The sequence below is a fragment of the Sinohyriopsis cumingii genome, unplaced genomic scaffold (assembly GCF_028554795.1).
Source record: "Sinohyriopsis cumingii isolate HCF-2022 unplaced genomic scaffold, ASM2855479v2 utg001110l, whole genome shotgun sequence".
NCBI classification, from domain to species: domain Eukaryota; kingdom Metazoa; phylum Mollusca; class Bivalvia; order Unionida; family Unionidae; genus Sinohyriopsis; species Sinohyriopsis cumingii.
The window spans coordinates 1034116-1061124 of NW_028315961.1; the positions used below are offsets into that span (position 1 = coordinate 1034116).

The 27009-nt window shown below is 33.8% G+C and overlaps 1 protein-coding gene across 1 annotated transcript in view; it reads right to left on the bottom strand.

Moving 5' to 3' along the window:
* Positions 1-6466: 6466 nt before the first annotated feature.
* LOC149772830 (nephrin-like) overlaps positions 6467-27009 on the bottom strand; it is a 130656-nt gene continuing 110113 nt past the window's right edge. Inside the window, exons 14-15 of the mRNA XM_089947230.1 lie at positions 22813-22955; positions 6467-10415 (exon numbers count right to left, since the gene is read on the bottom strand). Of these exons, the coding sequence (XP_089803356.1) occupies positions 10221-10415; positions 22813-22955 (338 nt within the window). The 3' untranslated portion in view covers positions 6467-10220. The remainder of the gene's footprint in view (positions 10416-22812; positions 22956-27009) is intronic.

Consider the following 27009-nt stretch of genomic DNA (forward strand, 5'->3'; position numbering starts at 1 on the left):
TGTTGGGTGGATCAGTTGGCAAAATCCTAAAACACTCCCACACACCCATCTTCATAACCTATATCATGTCTGGGCAGACAGCTGAGCTTTAACTCAGTAGGTTGCCATGATTTTTATGACACAACTGAATCGTATTCACTAAGCGGCATTCTTGTTATGGCAGTTTCAAGGTAATCCTCCAACTAGTTTAGGCGGAGTAACAATAATGCACTTGTGCTCACAGACTGACAACCAATAACAGACCGTAAGACCAGTCTATTACCAGTATGACTAGAAGTAGACACATGTCATTAAAACAATAACAATAAAATAATAATTTAACAATTCCAAGCTTAATTACAATACAAATCATCTCTCTGTAAGACTACATAGCTGCTATTTTACAAAACTGAAAGCTAAAAATGAAAACAAAATTACATTTAAAAGTGATCAGGTGTAATTTATATATTTGGAAACACGTATACAATTCTTGTTATGGTTCTATTTGGAGCTTACAAAGGAGTGTTTAATTCATGGTGCATAGATATTCATCCAAACTTGGGGACTTTCTTTAGGTACTCAGCTATCTATATTAAAAAGTGCAAACTACCAAAACCTGAATTGTCAAAAGCAGAAGGCTTTTGTTAGAACTATCTAGAGAAAGTCACATGTTAATACAAACATCATTTCAGATGCAGCCATGTAAAGATTATCAGGATCAGCTATTTTGGATGTGGTACATACAGAACCATATTAATACAGGTGCATATATACATTTTACAAGAAAGAAGTAATTTATTTTGAAAAAGTGATAAGCTCTCTCTCTCTCTATATATACATTCTTGTGTACATGCACATAATCAAAATAACAATTTGTGAGAACAATTCCAAACTTTATCACTACAAACTGCTAAATGATTGAGCATATCAATCACATGACTACAAAATATTTGATACTTTACAAGCACTGAAGACTGAAAAAGATACAACTTGCTTTACAAAGGTATAATAGCCCATCAACTTTGTGCAGTGCTTTCACCACTTACATCTTTACAGTCACAGGTTGAAACTGATAGGATTAATTATTAGTGATCTTAAAATTAATTATTTTCCTGCTCTGGCTCTCACTGAACTTGAATTGTTAATTTACTGTTTTCTTCATCAATTTACAGTGTCACCATTTTTTTTTCAAACCTCATGGAGTTGTAGCAGTGATTTAAAGCATCAGTCATCATGAAAAGTGCTATTTATGGTGTCCTCTGCACAATGATTTATCTTTTCATAAGTTGGTAAATTAAATAAATATTTCATGATTTATTGTGTATTTATTCCATATTCTGTTTATCTGATTATCAACCAGTCAAATAATATACTAATAAATACTGTATATATATATATATATATATATATATATATATATATATATATATATATATATATGTACACGTATATCAGACCTGCCAAAAAAAAAAGAAAACTGAAACCATGACAGGGTTTCACAGGGCAGTTTGGGGGGTGGAGAATGATATCATAAGTGTTGTCTTTTCCACTAGACTGAATTAATGGAAATTCCTCAGTGTATTCCTCTCTGCAGTGGACTTTACAGTTTAACATTTTCTTAAGCAAATTTTCATTTTCCAAATTACATTTAATATTTAAAAAATATCCATAAAATAAAATGAACAAAGAGCAAACCAAACACATTTCAAATCAACTTCACTTGCTGTTGATACCACACAAGAAGAATATCTAACTACCGAATTTGACCAAAGACAAAGAATTTGACTGAAAGTGATCAAAAAATATGATGCAAACATGGAATGTGCATAAATACGTTTTTGGTAAACAAATTATGTATAAATATAAATTTTTCACTAAAAGGAAATGAGGCTTGCCAAGTTTTCTTTTAATGAAAATATATGAGTGGTATATCATTGATACAGCATACATACTGAATGTTTATATATGCATATTATTGCACCATGGGTGGATCACAATTTAATATACCAGTAGTACTGGTATAGCAAATTGCTTTATGCCAACCTTTTAAAAGCCATGTTAGTTTTATTGTATGTGGTATAAATACACACACACACAGACACATATATAGAGATGGAGAGGTGGGTACCTGACTGGGTTGTTTTTTTACCAGGTTGAGTATCTCCACTCACATCTGCCTGGTTCCTCACCCCACTTTGACTCCATTTTTTAAGACCTTAACACAACAGGTTCCTTTTTTTTCCATTTTAAAATTGCTGGGGGGAGGTGAGAACTTGACCAGCACAAGATCAAATTTTTATCATAAAGCCCTGGTATTTTTGGGTAGTTCAAAACCCAGTCACGTTCTGGTGCTGGGCCAGGTACATGTCCATCCCTAATATATATATATATATATATATATATATATATATATATATATATATATATATATATGTATACAGTACAGCTCTCATGTATTTTCAGAAGCCCACACATTGCTGTGGGGGACTTAATCCCTCCACGTTTGCTTTGTGATAAAGATATGCGACAGAGCAATAACATAATAACAAACCACCAGCTCACATCTGTTGGCAATGACATCTCCAATGTGGAGTGGCTGATTGGCATTATTGATTGACATTCTGAACAGCCAATCAATGAAGGCAACTCAAGGAAAGACTGATGAATCATGAGTGATAAACAATCAAATACCATTTCACCAATCATTGATCTTTATTTCGATCATGTATATGGACAAGAGAAATTAATTTGAAAAGTCTTGTAATTCTGTACATCTAAAAAACTTAAGGTATGTGGTATAAATACACACATACAAATGCATGTGGATACAACCACGGAGAATTTCTTAAATTTGTTGAACATTTAAGATTTTACATTTTTTCACATTATTATTCATATCAACAATATGTTGCGGTCAGATTAATTAGAAACATTTACCAAACTTATGAAATTATTGATGGAACCTTAATTGGAGCTGTAAAATACAACTATCCAAGTCAGATGGTTTCATGTTAGAAATGTGTCTTTACCATTCTGAAATTGACATCGTCTTCTGATGTTAGTTTTATAAGTGTTTACTATCTATATTTCTGTAGAACATCTGCTCTAGCTAATTCTTTATTAGTAAGAGATCATTCAAGTTTTCAAAGGGTTATATCGTTTGAAACAATTTTATCTTGTGATGCGTGAAAGAATTTTTAAATATACCTCAGTCAGAAAGAACCATAAATTAATTGACCAGTGCCATACAATATAAATGCAGTCAGAATTGAACTAAAGTTCGTAGCTGTGTACATGTATACTCAGCCTGAGGACTGGGTCATTACTTTTCAAGGACTAAACATGTAGTTAGTATTTAAGTGTAAATTCAGTATTTTCTTTAAAACATAAGAGGCTGTCATCAGGAATTTAAATGTACATAGCTCAAAGGACTATTTTTCATGTTTAAACAGTAGCATATGTTTGCGCTGTTCAGGAGAAGATTGACAATGGCTCATCAAGTATGTGCATAAGTTTGTTAAGATTTCGTGGAATAAAGTATAAAGCATAAACTTATTGTAAAAGTTGTTAATCAGCCTTTTGTAAATGAAAAAAGTACAGTACTTCCTGAAATGTTGAAGAATATACGTTGTGACTAGATCATGTTCAGTATAAGAAACTACACTGTCAAATTAAAAGTTGCTAATTTGGTTTTTTTTCTTATCATCTAATAATGCACTTGAGTTAGATAAAATACATTTTCAGTGTTGCAAAAATTCTGAAAACTTGAATTACTTTTACTCACCTGCTACATATATTATTCCAATATTTCTCTGTTTAAATTAACTATGAACGTTATTAGTATATTTCAAAATAAACTGAATTATTTCTTGTCCTAGGCAAAATATAAAATATTACTTTTTCTACAAATGTCTCTTTTCCAATTTTAATATTTTGAAAAATATTATCAACGTTAGAGAAACAATTGAGTTTTTTGGCAAAAAGGAAATTCTTTAAGTGTTTGTATACTCAATTAGATATGCACTTATTTTGTCAGTAAATGAAAGACTGGATAAAGAATTCCATTTAGTAAAAATCCTGTAAATTGAAAGTAATTGCTGATTGCAAAGTTATTTACAGATTCACTTAAATAGCAGCAAGATATCTGATGTCAAGTACTCGTAAATGCTATTTACTGACTGTGTATGCATCATCAAATATAGCCTCTGTAAATCATGTAATATTAACTTCTGGCATCAAGTTTTTGTTGTATATTATTTTAATGACAATCTGCTGCCAGGAAGAAAAAAATTGTCAGTGATTTACATACTAAATAAAAAAAATTAAACTATATACAATTTTGTTTCCTTTGAGAGTGAAAGAGATCCATACAATTCTGCCTACATTCTATAAAGAATTGAGCTTTGTGTACTTGTTTTTTTAAAAAAAGAAATCAAATAATAAAAGCATGCAGACGAAATGTGGTTTTCAAGACAGCGACTTAATTCAGTATTGATGCCTTCAAGATAGTTACTTCCCCCTTTTTACAAGCAGGAGACTGGTTTATGAATTTCAAATATATACACAACATAATCCAGTCAAAAGAATACAAAAACAACCATTGTAGCCTCATGTTCAAAATTAGGCACAGATTTCAAGATTAACCATCTCAACTGAGTTCATTCATTTGGAAAATTTCATTGCACACATAAACAATATATTTGTAGTAACCGAGAGATAATTTGGAATAAATGGTGTATTTTGCCAGTCTATGGGACTGTAGATTGCTGGTAGCAGTCTGTTTCACTTTTATGATTTAAATATATCAGAAAATGACTTTTTAATGTTGTTCACCCAATGATTGAGATGACAACTCTGCAGATCATTATTATTTATTGTTGTGCTTGCCAAACTGCAGTAATCGATGCAGTGCTGTCAGTTATTGACAATAGGGTTACGAGATTATACAATTACATGCATGTTTGTTAATCTCATTTCTGTTATTCTTAGGGTTTATTTTTCCTCTCGCATATCAAATTCAACAACTGTTCAAAGGTTGTTCCATCTAATTCTTTTCATTTTCAAAGAAGACTGTAGTTATTAAGTTATTATATTTCAAAATGACTTACTGTACCTTATCAGTTTCATTGGATTTTTTGTCTAATGCTCTGAAGTGCCATTCGTTTGACATGAGTCATAGCCCTTTCAAAATGTATAGTACAAGTAAAATTTAGGAGCTCATTAAAGGCTGATCCTGAATAACACTGACTGATGTTTCTTAGACTTGATAAGTAAATTTTGAATGTTCAACTAAAAATGAAATGCTTTTACCAAAGAGGTAACTAGTCAGTTTATTTCCTGGTTATATTGTATATGTTGAAATCTATTTCAGTATATGATTCTTAAATCATACCAGAAGCAGAAGAGGATGCAGAATTTTATTCTGTGGATTTTGTTTGGAAGAGGTGGTTCATATTAATTCAAATGGCAAACATTCTTGTTTTCTACCTAATAGTTTATAATTCTGACATGTGAGAGAAAGAAACTAACCATTTGACACCATCCTACCCCAAATGGATTTTTTTTATGCAACTGAATTAGTAAAATATTTCCAAAACCAAACAGAACAAAAGTATAAAGAGTTTCCTCACACAGATCCCATTCATATGCTCTTCTTAATTTTATTTGATTAAATATAATTAAATGATTTGATGACTTCATTCTTTTCTTCAATTTGATAGTAAGATCTCATGCTAATTAATGTACACTATATATTAACATTTTCATTTTAATATCTGATATTAATCATACTTTTCGCCCATCAAGGGCTAGAAAAATGGAGGTATGTGACCATGTATAGAATAATTTAATCGATGCCATATCTGTTCTTCTGATTTAGCTAGTTAGGTCAGCTTTGTTAGCAAGCTTGCACAAGCTTTAATGGGTAAGCTTGTAATTGGTGTGTGTGTGTGTGATTAGGATTTTTAATGCAGCTTTAACAATTTTTCAGTCATATCGCTATAATGTCTGCAGTGTACCAGTTCATAGTGATGTCTAGCACTGGGGCACCATGCTGCAGACATGTAGCATGATGTCCCACCCAGTCATATTATCCTGACACCAGGCCAACCAGTCCCAACACTAACCTCATAATGCAGAGCGCCTAATGAGACAGCTGTTAGTACCATATTTTGTGTAAGTCTTGGTATGATTCAGCCTAGGATTGAACCCATGACCTCCCGCGACCGGAGCAGTCTGTAATTGGTAAGCTTGCACAGTTTCAAATCTGAACTTGCACAACGTTACGTTATATATATATATATATATATATATATATATATATATATATATATATATACATATATATATACAGTGGTCCCCACCTCATACGGCCACCCCTTCTGCACCAGAAAGTGGCTTTATAAGACGGGTGGCCTTTTCAGAGGGGGACTTCATTTTTTGTGAGAAGTATATGTAATGGACATAGTAAGAAAGCTACAAACTTCAAAGCAATTAATATTTTAATTTAATATCTTCATTTAAAATTAACATTAATTATTAAAACGTTCATCTTGTTATAAAAATAGACTTTTTTCAACTTAATAAACATTAATAGTTTTTATTCTTGGCATAAGCGTGATACGCAAGTGGGTATTGTTGTCATGCACATTGCAAAACCATTCAAAAATGTCATTTAAATCTTGGTACGTACATAATTCTCTTTCCATTTGCTCCATTTTACCACTGCTGCTGAATAACCTCATTATCATTTACAACATTGTTTTATTTGAGGCTTTTCAACATAAAATTGTTTGGCAAGTCCCCCTCCCCACCTCACCCGATGTTGAGTAGAATAACTGATTTTCTTCTAAAATAATATATCTCCATTTACATGATGACATGTTAATGTTTGGTAAAGATTTATTCGGATGTTGCTAACTGTATGAGATTTAATTATGTAGATGAAACTTTTATCAAGTGGACAAAATGACTTCTTTGTAAAGGAAGCGATAAATGTGTTGTCAAGATTGTTCGGTCTTTGTCTGATACTCTGTTTTGTTCATGGTCAAGGTTAATTTCTGTGTGTGTGTGTTAATGCACAAAATCTATTTTTAACCTATGCTGACCATGTAATGATCCTGACAATTAGTCTGGTTGTAATCATCAAAGAGAAGAACTAGACAGATGTGTGAAGCCAAAAACTCTATTATAACATTGTTGAGCCCATTTCCTGTAAACGTTGGCATTTATAGACAATGATATAATATTAATCTTAGTGTTACATGTAATTTAATCAACACTTCTTTCAGGAACGGAATCTTGACATTGGGAGACATGTATCGATGATAGAGATAATCTGATAATACATTACGATATTAATTAATTATTGGTTCTGAATACATTTGAGAGAAAAAAGTGGCCACTTGTGAGGATAACATCTTACATTTTTGTTTTAATATGCTGGCCACTGTTCACATTATAGTGGTGGCCGTTCTTGAAGAGTACTTATGAATACAAACTCATCAGTGCCAAGGGTGGGTGGCCACTGCAGATCAGGGGGCCTTTCAAGAGGGGGACTACTGTATACCGTATTTACAGCATATGTTGGGACATGAAAAAATAATTATTTTTTTTTCCTGTCCCAGAACTTATGGTGAAACATTTTTTCACTTTGGTCATATGTCCCAAGACTTAAGAACGAAATAAATTGATATTGCATTTGTGCTCCCCCCCCCCCCAACTGCACGTCACAATAAAATAGATAAATAAAACGCATAATTGATTATAAAAAGAAAGAAACTAACCTTGTGTTTTTATCATTTATTCCTTTTTTCAACATAAGCATTAAAGAATAAAACATTTCCATGAAATCCGTATAAGTAGCGTAGGCTTCCATACTGTAGCGTGTATCAATTATGTCCGATACCACACACCATGTTGTTCATTGACATGAACAATGAGCAACAATTGTGTGTGGTTGTGCTCAAAGGTTTGAACATGTTATCTGACTGAAAACTGGGGCCAATAAAATCGCATACAAGAGGGAAATAGTCAACTGATATCTTGAAGACGCCATTCACGCATGACACGGTGTTGGGTGCAAAATAATCAAGATTGAATTATATCCAGGTCTACTGTATGACAATATCTTGCCCAAAAAAATCATTTGAAAACACATTCACTTGAGTACAAGTGACAGTCTTTTCACCAGCTAGGGTTACATAATTATCCTTACTATAACAAGCACACATAAGCCCTGGTAGTGAATAAACATGACTGGCAGCAAGCAGTTAACTCCTTCTTTGAACCTACCAACAGGACATCAAAGACAAAAGGTTATTTTTATTACAAAGCGGCGATCTCAGAAGCTGACCCCGGTTACTTTATTTTGTAAAGGATATCAATACAAAGGTTATTTTATTGCAAAGCAAGCCGACATCGGAAGTTGACTATGGATTCTGTGAAGTAAGCCGATTTTTTATTTTTTTTTGAATATACAAAGACGGCCGAGATATGGAAGCATACTTGGGCTCCTTTTCAACTGTATTCATGGGAATTTTGAAAATAAATTGAAACAATGGAACAAATTTCAAAGTGACACAATATAGTGCTTTATGCACAGATGTCGATGACCAAGCGTCACCCAGAATATTTGGAGAAAATAAAATCATGTGATGAATTCGTTAAGGCCAGAAGAGAACTATACTGTATGCTAGTATCTTGTAAATAAAAATCATTATTTTAAAACACATTCACTTGAGTGCAAATGACAATCTTTTCGCCAGCGTGGGTTACATAAGTATCATTAATATTTACCCGCAGACATCAGTGCACCTTTGTATTAATTATTACTAAAGATGCCAAGCACATATAAGCCCTGGTGGTAAATAAACACAACAGACAGCCAGCAGTAAACTTCTTTGAACTTGCCGACAGGACATCAAAGACAAAGGTTATTTTTATTACAAAGCAAGCAGACGTTGGAAGCTGACTTTGGACTCGGAAGCCGATTTTTTTAAAGGATATCAATACAATGGTTATTTTATTGCAAAGCAAGCTGACCTCAGATGCTGACTACTGGATTCTTTTAAGTGTGCCGATTTATTTTTTTTAGCTTTGAATATACAAAGACGACCAAGATATGGAAGCTAACTTTGGTTCCTTTTCAACAGTATTCACAAAAAGTTTGACAATAAAGTAAAACAATGGAACAGTTTTTAAAGTTGCACAATATAGTGCTTTGTGCGCGAACATCGATGACCCAGCGTCATCCAGAAGATTTGGAGAAAATAAAATCACGTGATGAATTCGTGATGGCCAGAAGAGAAACAGATCATTTCGCTGATAATATGATCATTAACATGGATGAAACTCTAGTGTACCTTGATCACACACCTGGATGGACTGACGATAAGATGGGCATCAAAAGTATGAGAATTAGCAAGACTAGTGCAGATTTGAAAAAAATCTTCCTTTTGTTCTTGCAGTTTCCACTTCAGGTGGTGTGTTACCTCCAACAATTTTTCATGGTATGAGAAAGTTAAAAAAGTATTCATGTACCAAAATAATAGACCGTACGTGTGCAGGAGAAGGGTTGTGTTGATGAAATGCTGCTGCAGTGGATTAAAGAGTTTTATCTCAAGTACAGTTTTATATTTAAAAAATAAAATTTCAGTTGGATTGCAATTTCCGACATGCAATTTTCGAATGATTTAAAAGGTGTCCCACAACTTACGACTCGAAAAAAAACGATGTGTCCCAGAACATACAGTGCACAAAAAAATTACTTTTAAAATTAATTTATGGTGTCCCAACAAATACGGTGTTCCAACATATGCGGTAAATATGGTAGAGAGAGAGAGAGAGAGAGATATACTTTACTAATAATTTTTGCATGTTCATATAAAAATGCATACAGTGACCAATAATATTAAAAGCAAGCAAACATAAATACATATGATATATTTATGAGCTAAATTTTACATTATTTATTATATTATTACACTTGTGTGACAATCTTTATACTCAAAGATCAGAGCTGGATTAAAGTTACAGATGATAAAAAAATCTCTCAAAACTTAAAAAACCAATCTGAATTGGTGAGAGAAGGAAATTAATGGAAATGTGAGATAAGAGAATTTAACAATTTTATGGACAAAAGTGTCCGACATCTGTTATTGCCAATGATAGGTAGCAACAAAAACATGACCAAACAAAATTATCATATATAATGACCCAATGTGTATATTTACAAATTTTAATCACAAATCATTTTTCTTATTCTCGCCCTTATCAACCTCTTCTTCATCACTGTCAGGAAGAGGCTTTCCCCTCTTGCCATAAGCTATCTCGGCATACTCTGTGCGGTTGTCTATGCCACGTATGATGATCTTGCCACTCTTGGTTGTAGCAGGATCCAGCATCAGGTCAGCATACAATAAGCCATCTTTATTTATCTGAAATATTAAAAGGTGATTTTATGTTTAAATCTTTTCAGTACTTTAAACATCATTTTTGGACCTGAGGGAATGTCAAGAATTTGAATTGTAAGTCACCTCAACCTTGAAATAACTTAAGACTGTTATAATATGCCTTGTCATGCAATGCTGTTACGTATACCTAACTGTATCTCTTCGAGTCTTAACAGACTAAAGTGATTTAGAGGGCTGACTAGCTGAGCAGTCTGTGCACCCTCTCAACATTTGAAACCCTATGCTAATTAACTTCTTGGTTATGTGGAGTAAAATTAAATTAGGTATCACCTAGTGTCAACATTGGTAATCAATACAGTTTTTATGAAAGACATGAATTTCAGCATAAAATGGGCAATGATGACAAGGGAGCTATTACATATTTTTGGAACCAATTAAGTTTATTTGATAAAAACATCGGAAGTATATTTCTATTTGAAGCATTGTATTTCCAATTAACCAACTTAACCATAATTGCAATACACTAGTGTGGCTTGCTATTTAATAAATTCTAAAGAAGGCCTAGATCTGACATATGATTATCAAATTATTAACTTGTTGTAACAGGTTATATGTGAGTATGTAAGCAATACTAGTATGGGTGGAAGAATGATGCCATCTAGCAATCATTCCTGTGAGTAACCGAGTACAAGATTGGGTAAATGTTCAACAGGAGTATAAATAGGACTAAAGTACTTGAGAAAATGAAGCTGACACCTACTGACAATTTTTGGGAGACATGCTACCTTCAATATTTTACTTTTTACTTACAGTCCACTGAGAGATAAATATACTTTTGGCCCCAGAGGGAACTGAAGTCATAGATTTTCTGTTAGTCAGTCATACAAGTTATTCAAATCCACTTGTTGGAAGGTAGCTCACAACATCAAATGTTGGATTGTATATGAAACCTTTAAAACAGGACACACAACCACCCGGGGTGAGACAATGCACAAAACATCATCTGACAGTTAGACTTCTTATTCTATATCAATATATAAAAAGGAATATTTAGTCTCTATTAACTCACATATAACTGAAATCATAAAGCAGAATTGTCTATTTATCCTGCCAGATCAATACTTAACAACTCTCTTTCCAAAACTCTAGGCACTTACCACTTTCTGTCATATTTTCATTTAACCTATAAGTCAGACTGCATTAATTGCATCATATGAAAAGAACAAAAATATATGCAGCTAGAGTTAGGTTATACATGTATATACTTTTTTGTTTGTAAAGAAATACAATCCTTGCTCTAATATTTTATGATACAGCCATTAGAAAAGTTCTAAAGATCCAAATATACTCAACAATGATGAAACATAGCAATCACACCTTACCAACTGAAAATAAAAATAATATTTCTGTTTCAAACAGATTACTATATAAGTTCCTCATTCCATTTGAAACTAAAATGTACAAAAAAATAACTAAAAATTCTTGAAAGACTTATCAAATGAACTGAATTAGGACTTAAAGCTAATTAGTTTTCCTTTATCATGTTTATCAAAATAAATACTGAAGATAATAAGCATCCCATTTGAAACAATTTCAACAGTAAAACAAATAATGATACTACTCTCTTAGAATGTCCTGGAATGACTTGTCACCATCCTTGTCTTCGAAAATGATTTCATTACAGATGTCAAAAACATAAATCTCTTCATCAAGACATTTTTCAATGTCGACACGGCCATCAATAAAACTAATGTTCTGATGTCAACTAAACCTGGCCAGACAATATACCCTTAGCTATGTCAAAGCTCAAGTCTTTAGAATTCCCTCAGTATAACTGTCCATATAATCTATACTCACTTAATAACAGGAATATAATAAAGGGCATAAATGTGAGGAAGTACTCTATCATAATCAACCATACATTGATTGAGTTTCTATGATATCTGGCTGATCGTCTGATTGGTAGATGACTCAAAACATGCATTTTTAACGAGGACTGGGAAAGTATCAGTATAAGATAAACTCCATCAATGGTAGGGAACTGAACTTTGACTGAAACATCTGTGTAAATCATCAGTGAGTAGATTATTTCCATCCACGTACATGTATGTTGGTTTTCCATAAAAAATTCATACAAATCTTTCAGAATTGCATCTTATCCATGACCAAGGCAAAAATAGGAATAACTTCTGAATATTTTGTTTATGTTCTATAATGGTAATTTTGCCTCAGTGGACAATGGTGATTGTTGCATCGCAGCTCAAGATTACGTGCAGTGCAAAAAGTATTAAAGAGAACTCATCCCACTTGTGCTCAATAATTTGCATTAATGGTGAATGATAGGAACAACACACCATAGTCACTCAAGAGAAACAATGATGAAAATAAACCAGTGTAAACCAAGAGACCTCGAGTCAGTAGACTGAATACCAGATCTATAAAATATATGGCACAATAATTTAATCAAATTACTTAATATGTGAACCAACTGTGTGAGTAGGTTTTAGATATGAAAAGTTTACCTCACTTAATCAAATGTTGCAAGTGTGCCTCACTGTCATACTTGTTATGGATTCTATTCTCATTACCTAAATCATCCTTACACTTTGTTGCAAATTTTAAAAAAAACAAAACACATTGGTACCTGGATTATGTGATACTATGGTCTCTGAATTATTGATGATCTTTGTACAAAATATTGAACACAATTTTCTGTGTGAAAGCTTCTGAACAGACAAAATAAGAGTCTCTCAAAAGGACTAATGCTCTACTGACCCAAAATATTTCCATGAATTCAAAGTTACTTTTTCTTCCTTTTAACTGATGAATGCTGAAACCATTACTGAATTTCTTCACTGACAGGATTTTTAAATTAGTTGCTGTGGTGGACATATTCGAAATCAGACTGACACCATTTTCATTTAGGACCAAGTAGACATCATTAGAAGTCTTCAGGCTGAAACCTCTTGTCAATATGAACGTCCCTTCAGGAGGAGGACAACATAACAGTGATATTGGATGTATAATTTGCACTATTTTCATTTCGGAAGAACCTGAAGTACCATAACAAAAATAAAAATACCTTAACATCCAAGCAGATGGGAGGGAATACCTCCACATTCCTTCTGGCAGTACCTTCCTCTAAGTATTGTAACAAGTCTTCTGATGAACTCCCCTTTCTAATATAGCATTTGAGATGAGTAGAGATACAATATATTTGCCACGGTAATCATATAAGGGTCACTTTGTACCACTCTGATTTAGAACCAACTAGACACCAATACATTCTTTGATGAAATCCCCATGTCAAAATTACTTTAAAGAGAAGTAGTGAAAGCAAAATAGTGAGATTTTCAGGAAGGCCACCATATTGGATTTCAAATTAGCACCATTTTAAGTTAGACTCAACAAGACATTAAGATATGTCTTCCCATGAAAAATCTCATGTTAATATGACTTTCTGTTTTGGAAGAGTAACAATATGATTTTCAAGATGGCTATCATTGTGGCCATACTGAATATCAGATTGGCACCACTGCCACTTAGGAACAACTAGACATAAGTCATTTGGTGAAAACACAATGTTGATCTCAGCAGCCGTCTAAGGGATGTAGCAATAACAAGATTTTCAAGATAGCTTTTGTGGCAGTCATATAGGAGGTCAGATAAACACATCTTCATCTTTTATGAACTAGATATTATAGGAGGTCTTTCAGTGCAAACCCCATGCTGATATGACCTTTTGTTCAGAAGCAGTAATAACAAGATTTTCAAAATGGTCTCTGTTGCAGTCATATTGGATATCTGAGTGGCATCATTTTCATTTAACCCAACTGGACATCACAAGAAATATTTTAGTGAAAAAATATATGATGATCTATTCAGGAGAAGTAGCCATAGCAAGATTTGATTGATATAAATTATGTCATACTGGATATGTGAGTGGTGCCATTTTCAATGTTGGACCAACTAGAATCATTAGAAGTCTTCTGGTGAAAACAGGATATCAATAAAACTTTTTATGCAGTAGATTCTCAACATGGCTGCTATAGCACAGAGAATGGAAATCAGATTTGCACAATTTCCATTTAGGACCAATGAGATGTTAAAAGATGCCTTGTAGTGAAGCCCCACGTTCATAAATAATTTATTCAAAATGAGTTTAAGTAGTAAAACTATTTTAAGATACTGGATATTGGAGCTGCACCATTTTTAAGTAGGACCAACTAGACTATGGGATGTATGTTTGTGTCAAGTTTCATGATAACCATCCATGTAGTATAAGGGGAGTAACAATGGCAAACTTGTGCTGCCTGGGCCTGGATGTCAGACAACATCATATACTCCCTTCTGTTCTTCAATCACAATGAGACAGGCATTAAATCATCAATTATTTAGTTACTGCAACGATTTGTTGGTAAGTCATTTAATAAGAAAAGCTACTAGTTGTTTTGAACAGACTGTATAATTAAATGTAATTACCACAATAGCTTTCTCCTCCATGGACATATACTGTTCTAATGATATTAAGAAATACATGCCAGAAAGGGTGAAACAAGTTGAATGAAGTGTTGACAAATATTTGCAACAATGCACCTAACTGAATGACATGCCAGACTCATGACCAAATGAGTATGGGTTTGAATCCTACCATCAGAACAGCCTGGGGCAGCTATTGTGGTGTATCCTTGGGCAAGGCAACTTACTTCAATTGCCTCAGCACTACGTTTTCTGATTGTGTTGCTGTTCCATAAAGCACCAAATGAAACCAGAGTACATCCAAAAAGAAATCAAAAAGTTTGTGGTGGATTAATTAACTTGGATCTGTTTAAAGCAATGTAGTTTTGACTTGTTACATATGCCTATATTGTGTTCAATTTTTGTTCATTATTGTAGACTATCAAGTGCATTTCTTTCCCAATCACTGCAATCTAACCTCTGTCCATGTGGGTTCAAATCTTGGGCTTGGCCAATGTGGGTATGTGATAAAATCTGCAATTATATTACCATGAGTCAGTGGTTTTTATTAGTTATACTGGCTGCCATGTATAGCTTACCTTGTGTTGAGAAACTGAACTAAACCCAACAAAGTGCTCACTGGCATGATGGGCAAAATAAAAAGTTTTGGGCCTATTATGAATTCATGACATGTGGGATTATATCAATGTGATACATCAAGACTATTGGTACATCAGCATATTCAATATTGGAATTCATTGGGAACATCGTTAGAATTCATTCTGAACACTATACTTTAGGACTTGTGATAGATTTTTAAGGATTACTTAGGATTTAATTCACAATATTGTTAAATTCCTTTCAAATTTTCACATTGTATTCTAGGGAAATAAATAAACAGCTTCACGCCGCTGTTGATTGGGAAGGAGGCTGAGGAGGATCCATCATACAGGAATTGTTCCTTTCATATCAACATGGAAAGAGATTATCACACTGCGGAGTTCTGGGGGGCAACCGATCTTACTGAGAAGTTCAAAAAGACTCTTCCTGCTGTCGTCGACCTGCCTGGTCTGAGCCACACTAGGATTCTGGGTACACATGGTCTGCCATCAGCTGCAGCCTGTTGAGTATGAGGCAGGCATATACTTTGCCAATGATGCTCAGAAGCGAGATCTCTCTGTAATTATTACAGTCACTGTGGTCGCCATTGTTTTTGTAAAGGGTCACAATCGTGGTGTCACGTATGTCTTGGGGGACTGCTCCTTCCTCCCAGCAGATTCACTGAAGCTCATGCAGTGGCTGAAGCAATGTTGGTTTCCTACATTTGATAGCTTCAGGCGGGACACTGTCACTACCTGGTGCTTTGTCGTCTGGGAGGGAGTCGATTGCTTTGCTGAGCTCCTCTAAGGTGGGCACTTTGTTGAGCTCCTCCATGGTGGGCAGTTTCTTTATGCTGCTAAGGGCCGCATCGATGACTGACATTTCTTGGGAGTATAGCTCTGAGTAGTGCTCCACCCATCCGCCCATCTGCTGCTCATGGTCAGTGATCTTCTCTCCCGTCAGAGATTTCAGGGGGTGGCCCCTTTCACTGTAGGGCCTAGAGACTTCTTGCCACTGTACATACCTTGGATGTTTCCGGACTCGGCACTGTGCTGGATTCCTTCACACAGTTGTTGCCAGTACTCGTTCACACACTATCTAGCAATGCATTGGGTGTTCCTTCGGGCATTTCTGAGAGCAGCAAGCGTCCATTCATTAGGGCATTTTTTGATAAGCTATGAAGGCTTTTCGTTTTTCCTCGATTATTGGTTCCATCCTTGATAAGTGTGCATTGAACCACTCCTGGCTGGACCTTTTCTTCTTGTCAAACATGGACATGGCTGTACTGTAGATGGCACCCTTCATGGTGTTCCACTTTGCTGTGGCATTGTGCTCTGGCAGGTCCGGGACAGCCTGGTCCAGGGCAGACACATACTCCTCCACCTTGGAGGGGGCTAATATTCTGCGCAGTTTTATGCGAGGGTGTCCTTTTGGTTTTGAGTGGTGTAGTGTGTATGGCTGTAGGTGCACCATGCTACTCATGAGGGCATGGTTGGAGTCGCAGTCTGCACTGTGGTAGGTTCTGGTGGAGAGATCGCTGTTAAGGGCAGAGCACCTAGTGATGACCAAGTCGAGCTGGTGCTAGCGATGAAACCTGGGGTGTTTCCATGACACTTTGTGTTGTGGCTTATACTTGAAGAAGTTGTTTGTGATGCACAGGTCATGGTAGGTGCACAACTCCAGCAGTCTCTGACCGTTTTTGTAGGTCTCTCCAGTGCCAAAGGACATCCTATATGGACAGCTGGCCAATGGCACCAGAAGAGTAGGCTGCCCCTCACTCCATTTCAAGGATATGTGCAAAGAGGGACATGAAGGCATGCGACAATTCACCCGATTGCTGGGAAGTGTTGGTCAAGGACTGAAGCACCTGGAGAGTGATGTTAAGCAAGGACATATCAGTCACTGATGCGAGGAGAGGCCAGTTGGTGGCCAAAAAATGTGAGAGAAAGAAGAGTGCAGCAGCAACCCCAATAACTTAGACTTCCCAATGTGTCTGCACCAACTGCAATAGGGACTGTCACTCACGCATAGGCCTGCACAGCCATAGCAGACAATGCCAACACCCCAGAGAAAGAAAACACTCCAAGGACGCTATTCGCATGGTCTCTCGAGACTGAGATACCAATGATAATGAATGATGATGATGATTTAGGATTTAATTTGCAATATTGTTAAGTTCCTTTTAAATTTTCACACTGTATTCTAGGGAAATAAATTATTTGTTGAATTTTACAATACCTGTTGGTTTTTCTTTTTATCTGTTACTTAGTTTAAGACCATATTGTTGGAACAGACTGAAAAAGTTTGGTTCCCACTGCACTGCTGCAGCTATAGAATTAAAATTATTTCATCATAAAATATACAATATACAGGTAGGTCCAGAACAATAAACCTTATCAGCATTTAAAAGTCAAATTCAATTTTGCATTAACACAAAAAGAAAACAAATAAAGCTCACCAACAATATTTTTGGCATAACATATAATTTTTTTCAATTTATTACAGAAAGTGTAAACATAAACAATATATAACTATACTGCTTAATCTAAACCTTAAATACAACATGAGTACATGTAGGCTAACCAGAACACAGAAGAAACTGAGTTTGGTATTTATATATCACTAAATTTGTGTGTAGTTCATATTCTGAATACCTGTATGAAATTATATATATATTTCTGCATTTGACAAACCATTTAGCAGAATATTAGGAAACAATGTCAGTCTAATAGGGGGTTTCATGGTTACAACGGAGTTACTGATCGTAGCACCTAAAATTACCTCCCTTAGCTCCAATATGCAATGCCCACAAAAAATTTCCAGTTCCGGATAGTTCACCGTTCTAGACTTGGTTAGCAAAACATAAAGTCAACAAAGGAAGGTATCTTAGCTGTACTACAGATCATTATGGTTAAACCAATGAATCAATTATATATGCCAAACATCTTTTGTTCACACTAGGAGAATAATTAAAGACATTAAATCAGATAATTAGATTCAGTGTCCATACTTACATTATATCAGATAATTAACTATTATTTATTTTCCATACTTAAATGATATCAAATAATTAAATTAAATACACTGTCCATACCTGATAATATAAATTCATTATCCATAATTTCAGATACATTTGTAGGAACATTTCATTCTGCTCTCCAATTTTAAACATTTATTGCACATTTTTGGTTATATAACTTTAACGAAAACAATCTCAACAATTTGCATTTTTCATATGTTGATATATCCTTCTTTCTCAGTTATTTTCGCAATGCTAATAGTTCGTTTATAACATGTGTTAAGAAAGTAATACCACAAGTTCGATAAGAAAATTATAACACACATTTGATACGTCAGCTGATTTGTAATGCTGAATATTTTAAATCGGTATATGTTTATCTTTTATTTTAAATGGAACTCAGTATTTTAATGTATTCAGAGGAACTTAACAAAGCAATAATTACATTAGCTATCATAACGATAAATGAGTAATCAATGCAGACGGAATATTTATTCATATTTGGGTGTAAATATCGTACAATATTCAGATTAAATAACATGCGCAATGTTTTGTTGTCCCATTTTCATTTTGACTTTTGAAACATCAAATATCAGACAGTACATGCAATAACTTTCAGCATGATTTTTCTTTGCTTATGATGACACGTAATAACTCTCAAATTTGCTGGGGTCTTTAGACAACAATTCTGATTGCAACCAGCAAATGTATCCAGCCTTTTTAAACTTAGTTTAATTCTGTTTAACTTTCCTTGCATCAAATATGTAAGTTTTAAAGATCCAATTGTTTCACTGATTCCGTCATATTACTTTGGTTCGCCTTTTAAATCAATATTGATCCACGTGACCGGCTGTAAAATTGCAAACAGTATGATTAAAAAAAGAGACTGCTTGTAAAAACATACATTACAAGTCAATAATAAATGGATACTCACAAATATTCATATTTGTTGTCTTTATCTATCAGTCACTCTTTCTAACTTTGCATCATTTTATACTCATTTTTAACCTGAAGTATGTTTATGTAATATACATATGCGAACACACATTCATTTGAGGATATACATACACATGCACAAGATGAAATAAGACAGACATACAGACAGACAGACAGACAGGTGAGAGCCACAAATGTCCTATACATGCATAGTGTGTCTAACATAGATATTTCTCCAAACTGTATACTCTAAAATTTCCAATCGTTCAAGGCAATAAAATTAAAATAATCATCAAGCACAGTTGAAATTTGTGCATTTTAAAGAAAAAAAAATAAAATTATTTCATGAAAAATATAATGAACATTAATTGAAAAGCCAAGGAAATAAATTTAAAATAATCTTCAGGGTGACTCGTACGTGCGCCTGTCTGTTCAAGCTTGGTTGACATTTGTGCATTTTGAAAAAAAACTCATGTTTTTTCATGAAAAATATAATGAACATTAATAGAAAAGCAACAGTCTAAATCAATAATAAAAAAACCTTAAGAAGTTAGAATTTTTTTCTTGTTGTCGTTCAACCTCCATTAACTGCTATGACTGAATCTGTACAAAATAAACATATTTTCATTATTCTTCAAGTGAGATAAATTGCAAGAACTTTTTACACAGCGATACACTTTCGCACAATCAAATAATACAAGCTTGAGCATAAGGTAGTGGTGGAAAGATAATGAAGTTCTGAAATGAGTAGATAATATTTATTTGAAAGCTGGGAGCAGCGCAAGTTAGTGGAAAAAAATAAAAGATGTAAAAAAATCAATCAAATATTGATAGAATTTCTTTTTAAGATAGTGAGATATCGATCCTGCTTGCATAATGTGAGCAGTCTGTCACATTTTCTTGATCTACATCTGCCATCTTAATTGATTGAACTATCCAGAAGTGAGTTGCACCGATATGCCCTCTGATGTTTTCAAGGGGTGATACTAGCCGTGAAACCCCCTATAACTTAACAAGTCAGGCAACCAATACTTGCTGACCATGATGTTTGTCCACAGGATTTCCAGAGGTAATTCCTCTGGGAAATATTAAAACTAAAAGCAAAGTAAAAGCTTTGATATAGTTTTATTATACATTTTGGCCAGTCTGATCAAGGGTAAAATTTTATGTTTGGAATTTTTCAACACGCTGTGCATCCAACAGTTTAAATCTGCTGCCTAATACCATGAAAAGTCAAGGGGCTTTGAAAAGATTTCATCAAACTTCAAAGAACATGATTCAGTCTTTTGCTTTGATACAAAACAATTTGGGAGGATGATGTTCATTGCTATTAAGGAATCAATTTAAGAATCATTGGGTTTAGTTCTTTTGAACTAGTTTTTTTTAATATATTATCCATGGACCATTGAAATCACAAAAAGAAACTGAAGATTCAGAAATTAATCTTGCTGACTATGTTTCCCATTTCAAATACAAGCTTTCAAAGGCTTGTGACTCTACTCAGTCAAAACTGAAATTAAGGCATACAGAACTAAAATGGAAAGAAATTTTCAGCTGGTTCTGGCTCTCTTGCCCATACTTTAACATCCTCTTCAGACTAAGTCCTTATACGATTGAAAAGAAAATAAGTGACCTTAATTATATCCTTAACACTCCATAAAGGAGGAAACAGAAAAAAACAAATAAATATGTTAAAGGAGTATTTTGTTAGAGATAGCCCATTCAATCAATTTAGTTGTACCTATCCAACACAATGAGAATGTTAACTGATGGAATGCATTCTGACTGCTATGAAAGTGACTTTGGTTTCACCAATCTTCAGAAGTCAGAAATATTAAATGATCTGGACCAGAAACTTTCACATTATACTGCCACAAGAAAAGAGATATTATGTGAATATGAGTACCAGCACGAACAATTAAATCTACCATGATGGTGATATTGTAGATTCTAAATCTTTGAAACAGCATCCTTACAGGATGAGTCCTCTAAAACAGGAATATTTAAAAAAAATTAAATTCAATATCTGCTGGAGACTGATTTCGTACAAACAGGTAAAAGTGACTGGAGTCCACCAAGTATTCTTGTGCTGTGTTACATTTTAATGATATTGTGGAACACTCATATTAAATCTGTAGAACTTAAGGTCAATGAAATTAAATGTCTGTGTTTGTAATTCCTTAGAAATTTTCATACATTATCAATGATTAAAATTTTCTGTATTTCTTTCCAAAAAAGAGAAAATATCAATAATTATAATTTAATTTTCTATCTGACATTTCTTCTTATTGCCAGTCATGTTATGCCATTTATTAAAACTATATTACTGACTTCTTTTCAATACAAATTTTAAATGTACAGTTCCTGAATCAAGTTTTCTGAGAGAGAGAGAGAGAGAGAGAGAGAGAGAGAGAAAGAGAGAGTTTTAGAGATGGTGAGAGGGAGTTATACACAGTTCTGCCTGCATGTTGGTAATATAAGGCAGGACACTTCACTCTGTTCTCGCATGACCTATATCAGAATCAATGCTGATATTTCAAGCTACACTTTGCATAGCGTAATAAATTTGATACCAATACTTAGCTTAGGCATTCAACATTTTTATTGCCTATACAAAGTTTGACACAATATCAAACCTTTAGGGAATGCCAGACCATTTCCCATGCCATCACTCAACATAGCAATGATCATACCTGCTTAAAGCATATTAGCAGTAATACAGCACCTATATTGGTTGGCTGAAAATCAGGTTGTTATAAGGCACAGTATGTCATTTTCTGTCCAGAAATGCAAGGGCAGTTTTCTATTGTGCGTGCTTTACTTGCATATTAAGTGGGCACTGTCACAACTATGTTGACTGGTAACATGGAAATATGGTCTGACATTCCTTGAAGGTTTGGTACTATGTCAAACATGAAAAGCTTACTACCTAAGGTAAACACTGGTATCATTTATTACATATGCAAAGTAAAGGTTGAAATATCAGGTTGATTCTCAAATAGATTGTATGAGAGAAGAGATGTATCCTCCCTTGTATTATTACATAGCACATGTATGAGTTATATGTAAATTATAAGCAATGATACTAGCCCCATTGAGTTACTGATGCAATTGTGTTGTCAGAGTAATTATATTTTATGAATGGAATAAAAGTTGTTTGACATAATTCAAGACATTGTTGAGACATCAACACTTGAGATTTTGTTTTTCTCCTCAAATAAGCAGGAGTTATAACAGTAAAAATATATCACAAATTAAGATATACATGGAAAGATAGGTAAAGTCACACAATTCACCCATTTTAACTATGTGGAAAAATTGTCATTTTCAGTAGTTTTATGGCTGTATTATCTAACAGACGACTAAATTGTTTAATAAAAAATCCATGTCAAAACACTGTCTACCTACTTGAGGAATGTTTTTTGCATCAGCTCCAGGATTTTCATAAACATTCACATCTGAGGTTTCTGTCCTTGTTTGTCTTGAGTTCTCAAATTCACAGTCTGCATTTGTGCTTTTCCATTTCATATCGAAGTTTTCATATACATCTCCTGAAAAAGTTCCACATTTTGTCACAAAATGGCACTAATTCAACAACTTGATATTAAAATAAATCTGTGATACCTCATTGATATGATTAAAATAAATTGAATTTAATCATAGCCAAATTTAGTTCTAAAAATTGAGCATATACATCAACTTTTGGAACTGAAAATTAACTATTCTGTAAGTACTGGACGTATACATTTCTGAATGAGACAGGTGTTTTTAGTTGTACACAAGTACAAACAATTTTTGTCAACTGGTTATAAAAGAACTTGATAAAGGTTTGTATCTTCAGCAATATTTTATGGCAGATCAGAAGAATTTTTAGGATAATAAAATGCATTCAAACAACTACCAAATTTGGTCAAATTCTGCTCAGCAGCTTTCAAAAACCCATTCAGATGTTTGTCTGTTTGCAACAATGTAGCCAGTTGTTTAATGACAGTTTAGAATCAACTGAATAATCATAAGAAGTCTGCCTTCTGGCAAATCAACTCAAATACTATGACAACAATGTAATAATAATCTAACCCAAAAAATCATGTCTAGCAACAAATTGGCAATAAGAGATAATCAATAACATTACACACCCAACCATACTTTCTTTCCGATTCTGGAAAAACAGTGACTACGAAACATGCAAGAATATGTTACAGCATATATCTGATAATAATTTCTGAAAGAAAGATGTTTAGAAAGTCACTGTTCTTCTTAAATAAATTAATGAGGTATTTCTTATCATACTAAGGAATAAAACTCAATCTTCTTTGTGTAAGGAACAATGAATTAAGAATTTCAATGAGGTTGAAAACCATTGTACATACACAACAGTCAATAATGTACTATTTGTGTGCAAACATTAATCTTCCTAGTATGTTGCCCACAAAACTATATCCCAGTACACCACTCCTTTGATAACTCACATAAAACATGGCCCAAAAATATCAAATACACTATAATGAACCTATTAAGAACTAATAAAAGGACAGAAATTGGCAGAAGGAGGTGAATGTAGCAACTGGGGGCATCACTAGAGAGAGAGTTTACTAGAAATACACAAAAGTCTTAAATACACTGAAATACACATATTATTTATCCAACAACTCTTGAAAATAAAGGTACTATGATACGTGTCTGCTTGAGTAATGTTACGAAAAGCAACATAAAATTTCATTTTGGTGGTTTTTATAAGAATTATTTGCATATTTATTGCTCCATTTGTGTAATGAAGTCAATTGGCCATACTTGATTTGGCAGCTTTTCCCTTGTTTTCTATGTCTGCTATATTTTTATTTACTTTTAAACACATAAAAATAGATTTCTACTGAAAATATGTAAATACACATTCTGGATTCTCATAATCATAATCTCACTCTTTTAAGTTCTGACCGATTCATGATTTATTATACCTGTCCAATTGAGTAAAATCAATTTGAACTCACTGTATGACTGAGTGATGTCATTACATGGATTGCGCCCAAAATTGGTAATTCGGATCAAAATCGCTTAAAGTAAAGTTTGTTTTGCTTATTATTATTATAACAATCAAAATAATAATTTCCTTTGTATACACCAATATAAATACCCCAAAGATGTACATAATTGTTTGTTTTGGTTATTGAACATAGTTGGGTGTTTCTAATAGTCAATAATGGGTGCTGGAGATCATTATTAAGATTGTCTCAAAATGGCAACCTCGTTACCACTGGTACTTTCTCCACTTGGAATATATTTCTCTCCCATCCTCGAAGAAGTCCATGAATGACCCTTCCATCCGAAGAAGCTGTGATAGGTACACAACTGCACTCCTCGTTGTTTCATCTCTCACGCGAGTCTGTGTGTAGGCATTAAAACAATCATATCTGAGTTCTGAAATAATTTGATAGATCGAGTTGTCTAACCAGAACTCCCGGTCTGTTCAGATAAACCGTTTTATTTCTAGTTATTGGATCGTACACCGATGGTCCAGAAGATAGCTTTAATGTTTGATTTTTTTACAATAAATATCTTTAATTGTAACATACGAGGATTTGGAATAATCGAGTATGTTTTCTTTTTTTATTCTCCATGAACCCTAGCAATCCTAAATATTTTTTTACTGATATAAAACGAATCCGTAGAAACTCTGACAGCAAATTTAGAAACCTTATTTATCATCGATAATAGATTTATCGAAACATATGCGAGCATTGATGATCTTAAATGAGTAAACTGCGGTGACTCACCATCCATACAGCTCACAATTATACTTAATTTATTTCCATTTGGCAAGAAAGCTGTTTCTCAATTTATAAACTATTTCTTTTCATTGTATCAGCGATTATAAAATCTAACTCAGTATCTTTCATGATCAATCTTGTACAATGGCGTTTATGATCATATGATCCTCCTTGAGTGAACTTGCCAATTATTTTTCTGCCAAGATCTTTTGTAATTTTGTTCTCTTAATCTGTTTTATCCGGGTTTTCATGATCAGAATACTGTTTTTGTTGCGGTAACCAAACTTCGGTTTGTTTCCGACATGATATAATTGCTTTGTTTACAATCAACGATATTAACATCGCACAATCAAGCATATATCGTAACAGTAATATTGGTAACCACATTTTTTCTGAAAAATGTTTTCCAAGCCAAACATAACAAATTGGATGAAGTCCTTTAGCAAACTCGAATGACTCGATACAAGCGAATCCAGTCAGGTCAAACTCCGGTAATTGTCTATTTATCGATACTCGTGTCATTTCGTGCATCAGATGACTGAATCTTATCGAGTATACAGAACAATCTCCCATCCCGAGTTAACTTCCAGGATAACATGCAACCATATCAACCGAAATAACATCTCTGTGATTGTATTTAGTAATCCATAATCCACCATGTCCATATTCGACACAACTGGATACTATATCATTGAGAAAATCAAATCTAGTTGGTTTCCACAAATTTTTCTTTCTAGCAAAATGAGCTGCAAGATTTTTCATTTTCTCGTGGAGAAGATCTTTTTGATAAATAATGCCATTAGGTCATACAAACTGATAAAATTTATTTTTTTCTTCCATACATGATTCGTCATTAGAACTCGGAAATAACCATACTGATACAGGATCGTTTTTACTTATTTCGTTGATAACATCAAACATGTCTCCGCGATAGTATTTAACAGTTCGATTTCATGGAAACTACTGTTACTGCGCTGGTCCATGCATGCGTGTTATGATCAATAATTTTAACTGAAGCTCCTTTTGATTTGTATTTTGATTCATATAATATTTCTCCAGTTATCGTCACTACGGTTATTGGGAATTTTAGTTTCTATCCTAACTCAGCCACATCTTTGATAGACTCCCCGGTATCTTTAACCATTTCTCCCCACATTTATTATTTTACATCTTTAATCCGTTAGACCGTTTCCACAAATCAAAACGGTAAAAGATTATGTTCCTCGTTCAGCCACACAGTTTATTTTTGAAACTTTCATCGGGTTCAGATAATCAACACTGGGGTTTTCATTATCGGATAGATTCCATAAATAACTGCTGTTACAGGATACACTCGCTCATAATACAGTTTGTCGATGCCAGTCAATAGACCTGGTTTGGAATTTTTACTTAGTACGATAGTTTTTTCACCCTTGTGTACAGGATCATATCTGTCATGGAGAATCCAATTACCTGTTTCTGTTAGCATGACAAATTTTATTCTGAAAAGATATTTGCGATTATCAATGTAGTTAATGATAGTTGCGGCTCATTCGTCATTCATCGTAGCATTGATGACACAGTTGCGTATAATCTTGAACGTTGCCCAAACATGAGATGCACCATTTGTGTGAAATTCTTTCATGGCGCCGTGAATCTTATTAATCAAGTCTTTATTTTTCAGATCAACTAGATCTTGCATCGGTAGGTCGGAAGATATTCTGCTGAATAATATTCTGTTGAGATTAAATTTATATGTTTTCCAGGGCTTGATTTTTGATAATCTATCGAACTCATTCATATTATATTTCAAACAAGTATTTAAATAAAAAATACTATACATAATGAATCAATGCAAATG